Source organism: Mytilus edulis, chromosome 6, assembly GCF_963676685.1.
Source record: "Mytilus edulis chromosome 6, xbMytEdul2.2, whole genome shotgun sequence".
Taxonomy (NCBI): Eukaryota; Metazoa; Mollusca; class Bivalvia; order Mytilida; family Mytilidae; genus Mytilus; species Mytilus edulis.
In genome coordinates this window covers 87,262,860-87,274,745 of record NC_092349.1, presented here as the reverse complement: position 1 = coordinate 87,274,745, position 11,886 = coordinate 87,262,860, and the positions used below count along the sequence as shown (strand labels likewise).

General features: G+C 34.4%; 1 protein-coding gene across 1 annotated transcript in view; it reads right to left on the bottom strand.

Moving 5' to 3' along the window:
- Positions 1 to 354: 354 nt before the first annotated feature.
- LOC139528782 (glycine amidinotransferase, mitochondrial-like) overlaps positions 355 to 11,886 on the bottom strand; it is a 28,326-nt gene continuing 16,794 nt past the window's right edge. The window contains exons 5-8 of the mRNA XM_071324983.1: positions 4,103 to 4,268; positions 3,153 to 3,274; positions 1,056 to 1,206; positions 355 to 622 (exon numbers count right to left, since the gene is read on the bottom strand). Of these exons, the coding sequence (XP_071181084.1) occupies positions 468 to 622; positions 1,056 to 1,206; positions 3,153 to 3,274; positions 4,103 to 4,268 (594 nt within the window). The 3' untranslated portion in view covers positions 355 to 467. The remainder of the gene's footprint in view (positions 623 to 1,055; positions 1,207 to 3,152; positions 3,275 to 4,102; positions 4,269 to 11,886) is intronic.

Genomic DNA, 11,886 nt, shown 5'->3' with positions numbered 1-11,886 from the left:
CGAATGTCATTTGAGATAACAAGGTGATGAAAAATGTAGGAATAAAATCTGCCAATTAAACCATGATCGGGACAAACATCTTGTTGTATTTATTCAACTTACAACTTAAAAAAAAAAGGTTTAAGGATGATATGTAGTCCTACTTCATGCTGCATAAAGCTTAACAAATATTTGAAATTCCGTGTGTCTATAGATTTTTAAGTCATTGGTTTGTACAGTGTGATCGAACAAAGCGAACTGTCCGCTCTGCAGGCAAAATTGTTACGTTGAGACCAACGAGACAGTTAAGTCATGTTCAGCTAAAGTTTTCTTTCTGTTTCAGTTTTAGGATATTTAACTAATAATTCGGTGTGGTTTCTGCCAGTTACAATATTTAATATATGTTTAAGGTTATGTTTTCTTATACAGGTAAACAGCGGTATAGTTCTGTTGCCATTAAATATATTAGAAGAAAAATAAATGCATAATCATGCACGATTGTCTGCTATATGATTTTCATTACTGTCCATATTTGGAAAGTAATTGTAGCATTCACCCCTTCGTCGGACGTCTAATGTCTGACAGTGAAGGCCACCACCAAATCTGTAACAATCTCTATATGGCACACGTATACATTTTATACCTGGAATATATCAATTTCAAATAATATGTTACTGAGTATTTATACTAAACCGATAATTTTATACCTGCATAAAATAAACTACATAAACATCTTACTAAATAACAGAAGACATATAACGGTTTTAAAACGACTACACAAAAGTCAAAGATTTCTCTTTCTGATAATTTCATTATGACAATGTCTGTCATGTAATCAAAATGATCAGTTTGAGACAAAGAACAGCCATAAAGCTCTGCTACTGTGCTTCGAGTTTATCGATTATGTTCATCAATTTATATATTAAATTCCGTTCAGGAAAAATTGAATCTGGAAAATGAATCCTCGCTACATTGAAAGCAAGTAATTTATCCAGTTTCTTTTACACACTCCGGGTACTTCTTATCTTACATAACTTCACACGACTACAAAAAAGTTAGCTATAGCAGTTTCGTACCTAATGACTCTAGAAAGTTGATGGTAGGTATTTCAGTTTCCTCAATAACAGCTCTATCTGGTCCGACTAATAACATATTTATACTTAACCAGGCACTGGACATACATAGATCAGGTACAGTCATGTTGTTAGGAGGTGGAGCATCAATTATCTGAAAGAAACCAATTGACATTCAGTGGTATTAAACTTTCAACATGTTAAGACTTATTTTAACGAAACTGATATTTTATAGGAATATACAGAATTAATAAAGTCAAATAGAAAATAGTTCTTAATGATGTCTTTGTAAAATGTTTTCAATTAAACCTGGCACTGCGGTTGTTTAGCGTTGATGAACAAAACTTTTGATTTCAGTGTTAATCAATTCATTTGGTAAAATTGGTGTACTCCAACTATTGGAGAATGACAAAAACTCACCAAAGACACAATGCTAATATTTTAGTACACCAGACGTGCTTTTCGTGCTTATAAGACTCAGTTGAGTTTGAAGTTCAACACTTAAAAAGACATCTATTGCAGGAAGATAAAGTATAAGGAAATAGATTGCATTCAGGTGTCTGTTGTAGTTCGTGTGGTTAAGTTTCTCATTGGTATTCAGCATCTCTTTTCATTTGGAATTCAAACATTTGGTTTTCAGTAGTTATTAAGCTGTTGTAAATATTACACCTACACAATTTTAGAATGGTGTTTTTCACTGCCATTCTAAATACCAAAGCTTCGTATATTTGACTAATTTCAAAACACGACCAAATTATAAATGCCTATACATATCTCAAAACTGCAATTTTTAATTGTTTTCACCAAATATTTAGTGTTTATCTAGAAGGACATTCCTAACATAAACGAAAATACTATAGGAAGTAATTATGTCTATTTTCTTTCAGAATAAATTTGATTTAATTTTCGCTAAAAGGTGTTTCGATATAAGTAAATTAAAATGTAAATTTTGCCATATTGTAGCAGAATTCCTCTACAGCAATATAGAGTGTTACATAAAACGTTTGTTTTATAGAAATAAATAAAATGTTGAAAAATATTTGAAGGATATGTCAGCGTTCTATTTTTTTCTCTTTACATTTTAGTAGTTTTAAACAACTTTCTGCTTTTGGTAACATTAAATTTAGCTGTACCAGATCCACAGTGATGTCTGTTCAGAGGAAGCCAAATACAAAATACATACGTTGATCAGATGACAAAAAGAACCAACAGTTCATCCAAACCGAAACAAGGAATCAGAGCAGATACACTATCCGTATTTTCATGCCAGGAGTGATGTCCTGAGCTGGACGGCTTATGATACCCTATGCCTATGGGGCGAACAGTTCATCGACGGAAGTATCAACCCTGTGGTCAGAATAATCTTAAATGCTACCAATGCCACTGCATCAGAAGTACATTTATACAGTTATTGTCGCTTCAGTAATGATCGGGACAAAAATGTATAAAAACCCAATAAAAACGTCTGAGAGCCGGGTTAACTGAAAAAGAACATAATTATAGCCACATCCGGACAATGCCGCAGAGTTAAGTACGAGGAAGATTGAAACAAATTGTCCCTTCCTCTTTTTGGAGTCAACTAGGGTGCATCGACTTTAATTCTGTAACTTGTAGTAATGTTTTATTCATAGTCGTTGAATAACTAAGTATTCGAATCCCAAAACCAGAACGTGTCTTCACCTTTTCCTCCTACCAACCCCACCCCCACCAATATCCAATTTAGTAGTAAACTAACTGACTTTTGAATAGGAAAATTACACGATTTAGTAAAATAAAATAAAAATTAAAAAAAAATAAGAACGATTATTTCATTCCGATTTTTTTTAACATTTCTTACATCATGGATGATGCTGTTAGAGTATAGAGTTAAAATGTTTATTCATAAATGCAGTATTTCATTAAAAACTCATCTGAGATCCCAGGCTGGTGATTTTGTACTGCAGACGCGCCTTTCAATTTATATATGACTCTTCAATAGCGCTCTATTCAAAATAAAATATTCATTAGTGGCGCTCACAACAGTTGGAAAGTTAAATCACATATACAGTTGAAGAGTTTAAATCATTCAGTATTACAATCCTATTTTAAATAAATACCTACTTCCCAATTAGACCCTTTGAAAATTCTCTCTTTATCTTCCTTAGCGATTGGTCTCTCTGGGCAATTGACGAGGATACCTTTTCTCTCTTTTGTAGGCGGTACAAGAGGAACCAATGTACTGTCTATTCATTTTTGAAAGAAAAGAAAAAAATGCTTATGCAGATATATAAAAGCAAATACGATTTCATATTCAATAATTATCAACTAAAACCACTAAGTTATAATATAATTTCAAAGTTCTTAAGAGCTGCCTTGTCTTTGAAAGTCCGAAAATGGATTATATATTTTCTCGATGAAATGCAAGTTATTTTGATTCCTTATTTTCTTTTGTCGCATTATATTACCTTGCTTTTCTCTTTCGTGCAACTTGTATTTTATTTGGTTTTTGTCCTTTTTTGGTCTCTAGTGGACACTTGTCTCATTGACAATCAAACAGCATCAAATCATTTCTAATACGGATAGATGAAAATGAGTAATACCGATGACGATGCCTTGCTGAAATTGCTTTTCGGTCCAAAGTCCAATACGGAAAAAAGCCATTGTATTTCATGTGTTCATTCGGGATACTCACTAACGGTTGTAAATGTTTTACACCTTCAAGTATAAACGAAACAAATCAAAGTATTTTCGTGTGCGAAATGTTCGATAACTAACATCAAAAATCACGCATATAGTAATGGTTTAGTATCTGATTTATTCTTCCCATGTACTTTATATTTGCTTGATAAATTGAATTGCATTTAGTATTAATTACTTAAATAGAAAGTCAGAAATATCAACACCACTACGACTTATAGAAAATAAAAGTTACATTATGATTTATTGGACCTCAACTATTCGATTTTCAGGGCTATAGTAGTTACCCCATATCCTATATCAGGGCCAATACACATAAAGTCAGTAAATAATCTTATACTACAAATTAATGAAAAGGATACTTAAAATACAACCTATATGAATTGGATATAAATCGTCAGGAAAGTGAATCTCGTGCACACGATAACCACGAGATTTCACGTGACGTCTCAGCCATTCGATGCCTTTCTTATTAGCTGTGGTGCTCTGCTGTACTATCAGATCTTTTCCTAGTCTCAATACTTCTGCAGCGTCAAACAACTAGATAAATCAGGAAAATATAACATTATGGCATTTTATCTGTTTTCATGACTGTCAAAAATATTAGGAAATAAATTGTATTTTTATGAGTACTTGATTTCGCTGTATTGACAAGATTCAATTGAATTCTACAGGAAATTCACATAAAATGTTTAAACCCTTAAATTAAGTACCTAAAAAGTTGAATACCAAAAATACCGAACTCCGAAGAAAATTCAAAACGGAAAGTCCTTTTTCAAATTGCAAAATCAAAAACTCTTAACTCATCGTACGCAAGGAAAACAACTGTCATATTTCTGACTTGTATAATGAGGTGTTGATAACACATCATATCATGCCTCAGTATTGTTCATAAGACATCATATCATGCCTCAGTATTGTACATACCACATCATATCATGCCTCAGTATTGTTCATAAGACATCATATCATGCCTCAGTATTGTACATACCACATCATATCATGCCTCAGTATTGTACATACCACATCATATCATGCCTCAGTATTGTTCATACCACATCATATCATGCCTCAGTATTGTACATACCACATCATATCATGCCTCAGTATTGTACATACCACATCATATCATGCCTCAGTATTGTACATAACACATCATATCATGCCTCAGTATTGTACATACCACATCATATCATGCCTCAGTATTGTACATACCACATCATATCATGCCTCAGTATTGTACATACCACATCATATCATGCCTCAGTATTGTTCATAACACATCATATCATGCCTCAGTATTGTACATAACACATCATATCATGCCTCAGTATTGTTCATAACACATCATATCATGCCTCAGTATTGTACATACCACATCATATCATGCCTCAGTATTGTACATACCACATCATATCATGCCTCAGTATTGTTCATACCACATCATATCATGCCTCAGTATTGTACATACCACATCATATCGTGCCTCAGTATTGTACATACCACATCATATCGTGCCTCAGTATTGTTCATAACACATCATATCATGCCTCAGTATTGTTCATAACACATCATATCATGCCTCAGTATTGTACATAACACATCATATCATGCCTCAGTATTGTACATACCACATCATATCGTGCCTCAGTATTGTACATAACACATCATATCATGCCTCAGTATTGTACATAACACATCATATCATGCCTCAGTATTGCTCATACCACATCATATCGTGCCTCAGTATTGTACATACCACATCATATCGTGCCTCAGTATTGTACATAACACATCATATCGTGCCTCAGTATTGTTCATAACACATCATATCATGCCTCAGTATTGTACATAACACATCATATCATGCCTCAGTATTGTACATAACACATCATATCATGCCTCAGTATTGTTCATACCACATCATATCATGCCTCAGTATTGTACATAACACATCATATCGTGCCTCAGTATTGCACATACCACATCATATCGTGCCTCAGTATTGCACATAACACATCATATCGTGCCTCAGTATTGCTCATACCACATCATATCGTGCCTCAGTATTGTACATACCACATCATATCGTGCCTCAGTATTGTACATACCACATCATATCGTGCCTCAGTTTTGTACATACCACATCATATCGTGCCTCAGTATTGTTCATACCACATCATATCGTGCCTCAGTATTGTACATAACACATCATATCGTGCCTCAGTATCGTTCATAACACATCATATCATGCCTCAGTATTGTTCATAACACATCATATCATGCCTCAGTATTGTACATAACACATCATATCATGCCTCAGTATTGTACATAACACATCATATCATGCCTCAGTATTGTACATAACACATCATATCGTGCCTCAGTATTGTACATAACACATCATATCGTGCCTCAGTATTGTACATAACACATCATATCATGCCTCAGTATTGTTCATAACACATCATATCATGCCTCAGTATTGTACATAACACATCATATCATGCCTCAGTATTGTTCATAACACATCATATCATGCCTCAGTATTGTACATACCACATCATATCATGCCTCAGTATTGTACATAACACATCATATCATGCCTCAGTATTGTACATAACACATCATATCATGCCTCAGTATTGTACATAACACATCATATCATGCCTCAGTATTGTTCATACCACATCATATCATGCCTCAGTATTGTTCATAACACATCATATCATGCCTCAGTATTGTTCATAACACATCATATCATGCCTCAGTATTGTACATAACACATCATATCATGCCTCAGTATTGTTCATAACACATCATATCATGCCTCAGTATTGTACATACCACATCATATCATGCCTCAGTATTGTACATAACACATCATATCATGCCTCAGTATTGTTCATAACACATCATATCATGCCTCAGTATTGTTCATAACACATCATATCGTGCCTCAGTATTGCACATACCACATCATATCGTGCCTCAGTATTGTACATAACACATCATATCATGCCTCAGTATTGTACATAACACATCATATCATGCCTCAGTATTGTACATAACACATCATATCATGCCTCAGTATTGTACATAACACATCATATCATGCCTCAGTATTGTACATACCACATCATATCATGCCTCAGTATTGTACATACCACATCATATCATGCCTCAGTATTGTTCATACCACATCATATCATGCCTCAGTATTGTTCATACCACATCATATCATGCCTCAGTATTGTTCATAACACATCATATCATGCCTCAGTATTGCTCATACCACATCATATCATGCCTCAGTATTGTACATAACACATCATATCGTGCCTCAGTATTGTTCATAACACATCATATCATGCCTCAGTATTGTACATAACACATCATATCATGCCTCAGTATTGTTCATAACACATCATATCATGCCTCAGTATTGTACATAACACATCATATCATGCCTCAGTATTGTTCATACCACATCATATCATGCCTCAGTATTGTTCATAACACATCATATCATGCCTCAGTATTGTACATAACACATCATATCATGCCTCAGTATTGTACATAACACATCATATCATGCCTCAGTATTGTACATACCACATCATATCATGCCTCAGTCTCAGTATTGTACATAACACATCATATCATGCCTCAGTATTGTACATAACACATCATATCAAGGCTCAGTATTGTACATAACACATCATATCATGCCTCAGTATTGTACATACCACATCATATCATGCCTCAGTATTGTACATACCACATCATATCATGCCTCAGTATTGTACATACCACATCATATCATGCCTCAGTATTGTTCATAACACATCATATCATGCCTCAGTATTGTACATACCACATCATATCATGCCTCAGTATTGTTCATACCACATCATATCATGCCTCAGTATTGTTCATAACACATCATATCATGCCTCAGTATTGTTCATAACACATCATATCATGCCTCAGTATTGTACATACCACATCATATCATGCCTCAGTATTGTTCATACCACATCATATCATGCCTCAGTATTGTTCATAACACATCATATCATGCCTCAGTATTGTACATAAGACATCATATCATGCCTCAGTATTGTTCATAACACATCATATCATGCCTCAGTATTGTTCATAACACATCATATCATGCCTCAGTATTGTACATACCACATCATATCATGCCTCAGTATTGTTCATAACACATCATATCATGCCTCAGTATTGTTCATAACACATCATATCATGCCTCAGTATTGTACATAACACATCATATCATGCCTCAGTAATGTTCATAACACATCATATCATGCCTCAGTATTGTACATACCACATCATATCATGCCTCAGTATTGTACATACCACATCATATCATGCCTCAGTATTGTTCATACCACATCATATCATGCCTCAGTATTGTTCATACCACATCATATCATGCCTCAGTATTGTACATACCACATCATATCATGCCTCAGTATTGTACATACCACATCATATCATGCCTCAGTATTGTTCATACCACATCATATCATGCCTCAGTATTGTTCATACCACATCATATCATGCCTCAGTATTGTTCATAACACATCATATCATGCCTCAGTATTGTACATAAGACATCATATCGTGCCTCAGTATTGTTCATACCACATCATATCATGCCTCAGTATTGTACATAACACATCATATCATGCCTCAGTATTGTTCATAACACATCATATCATGCCTCAGTATTGTTCATAACACATCATATCATGCCTCAGTATTGTTCATAACACATCATATCATGCCTCAGTATTGTACATACCACATCATATCATGCCTCAGTATTGTACATAACACATCATATCATGCCTCAGTATTGTACATAACACATCATATCATGCCTCAGTATTGTTCATAACACATCATATCATGCCTCAGTATTGTACATAACACATCATATCGTGCCTCAGTATTGTACATAACACATCATATCGTGCCTCAGTATTGTACATAAGACATCATATCATGCCTCAGTATTGTTCATACCACATCATATCATGCCTCAGTATTGTTCATACCACATCATATCATGCCTCAGTATTGTTCATAACACATCATATCATGCCTCAGTATTGTTCATAACACATCATATCATGCCTCAGTATTGTTCATACCACATCATATCATGCCTCAGTATTGTACATAACACATCATATCATGCCTCAGTATTGTACATAACACATCATATCATGCCTTAGTATTGTACATACCACATCATATCATGCCTCAGTATTGTTCATAACACATCATATCATGCCTCAGTATTGTTCATAACACATCATATCATGCCTCAGTATTGTACATAACACATCATATCATGCCTCAGTATTGTACATACCACATCATATCATGCCTCAGTATTGTACATACCACATCATATCATGCCTCAGTATTGTTCATACCACATCATATCATGCCTCAGTATTGTTCATACCACATCATATCATGCCTCAGTATTGTTCATAACACATCATATCGTGCCTCAGTATTGTACATAAGACATCATATCGTGCCTCAGTATTGTTCATACCACATCATATCATGCCTCAGTATTGTACATAACACATCATATCATGCCTCAGTATTGTTCATAACACATCATATCATGCCTCAGTATTGTTCATAACACATCATATCATGCCTCAGTATTGTTCATAACACATCATATCATGCCTCAGTATTGTACATAAGACATCATATCGTGCCTCAGTATTGTACATAACACATCATATCGTGCCTCAGTATTGTTCATAACACATCATATCATGCCTCAGTATTGTTCATACCACATCATATCATGCCTCAGTATTGTACATAACACATCATATCGTGCCTCAGTATTGTTCATAACACATCATATCATGCCTCAGTATTGTACATAACACATCATATCATGCCTCAGTATTGTTCATAACACATCATATCATGCCTCAGTATTGTTCATACCACATCATATCATGCCTCAGTATTGTTCATACCACATCATATCATGCCTCAGTATTGTACATACCACATCATATCATGCCTCAGTATTGTACATAACACATCATATCATGCCTCAGTATTGTTCATAACACATCATATCATGCCTCAGTATTGTACATAACACATCATATCATGCCTCAGTATTGTACATAACACATCATATCGTGCCTCAGTATTGTACATAACACATCATATCGTGCCTCAGTATTGTTCATACCACATCATATCATGCCTCAGTATTGTTCATAACACATCATATCATGCCTCAGTATTGTACATAACACATCATATCATGCCTCAGTATTGTACATAACACATCATATCATGCCTCAGTATTGTACATACCACATCATATCATGCCTCAGTATTGTTCATAACACATCATATCATGCCTCAGTATTGTACATAACACATCATATCATGCCTCAGTATTGTTCATAACACATCATATCATGCCTCAGTATTGTACATTTGTTTCATATTTATAGAAACAAATAAGAAAGTACAAAGAGACACATAAAAATCATAAGGAGAAAAAATCAAATATAAAAAGAGGCTGGAATATGACACGAAGTGCTGTTCTGAAACTGCTCCGACTTTGTTAAAGCTAATTAAAAGCCCAGACATAATTATAAACCTATCGCAATACTTATGAAACGAAATGACTTAATAACTTTTCCATGAAATATAAGACGAGAAGTTAAATAATATAAATATTCTAAAGATTTTATTGATTGTTGATGTGCAGGATTCGCACTCGCGCTGTGCGTTTGTTGAATTTCTACTAGAGATCATAAAAAATGTCACTGCATTAGAAAAAGCTGTCGCCGAAATAGGGTAGGAGAAGATAATAAATCAATAATACATTACTGAAGATTTTGATAAAAAAAAGGGATTTTCTTTTAAAATGAGATCTTTGTTAACGAGTTTTATAGTAAAACTTAGCCATTCAAGTATATAAAACATTATCATTTTTTTGGGTTAAATTTGAGGTATCATTTGGCTTCAATCCAAATGGAGTGTAACCGGATGCGTCGACATGATAATCGTCTTCTGCTATGCATGTACCCCCTGTCATGCAATTCACACTCAGTAAAAAATGCCACGATTGTGAAGAGGACACAACCGATCAAGTTATAGTTCAGACGACTTACTGGTACTTAGTACATGAAGCCATTTGACCGCGAAAACATGTCGCTAGTGAGTTTAGACACTGACATCGTATCGCCCAGCCAATTCGTGATGGAGACCGTAAAACGTATGTAGTGTCGATCTTAGTTGTTCTTCGTCATAACTCTGTTGGAGTAGTTTGTGTGTAAGGAACTCATCCCTGTTAATGAAGTCGGTATAGTCTGAACATGCACGAGCAAAACGCAATAACTGACATATTTGAACGCCATACGATGAAGTATATGTTACTGCTGAAAATTGGAAGTTGGCAATTGGTTAGTTCAAATCATCACCTTTGTCATATATTTTAGATTTGAAGAAAAAGATCAAGATATGACGCAGGCCTTCTTTTTGATAGTATCATTAATTTCGAGTTCACTGGGATATATATGAGATGTAAGCACTCATGGAAATGTGCGTTAGTATTAGGCGACAGAAAATCATGAATATATTTGAAAGTGAAATTAGATAAATTTGCAAGATTTGTTTATTTTTCTGTATTTGAGAAGGTTATGTATACATTTTGCCTCATGAGTACGAAAATAAGTTGGCCAGTTGTGGTGCACAAGTAGTACCCATTAGAATACGGACTGTCTGCTGAAATATTATTCCACCAAACTCAACAAATATGGTGTCGATTAAAACGTCAACCATTGCGATCTCATCATCTATGATGTATTGTAAAACAGTGTTCTTCTTCACAAAGTAAGATTTTCATAACCTAAAACAAGGAATTTGTATCTACGCTTACCATGTTTGTAGAAAAGGCTCTGTTTAACGAGATGATATAGTCGATCTTTCATTTGAGCATGGGGAATAGTAGTGTTAAGCGTAGAATATATCAAAGATTTTGATATTATTCCAAAATTGTAAAGATTGGATTGAAAATTTTGGTTTAAATCTTTAGAATTTTTCAGAATCGATATTT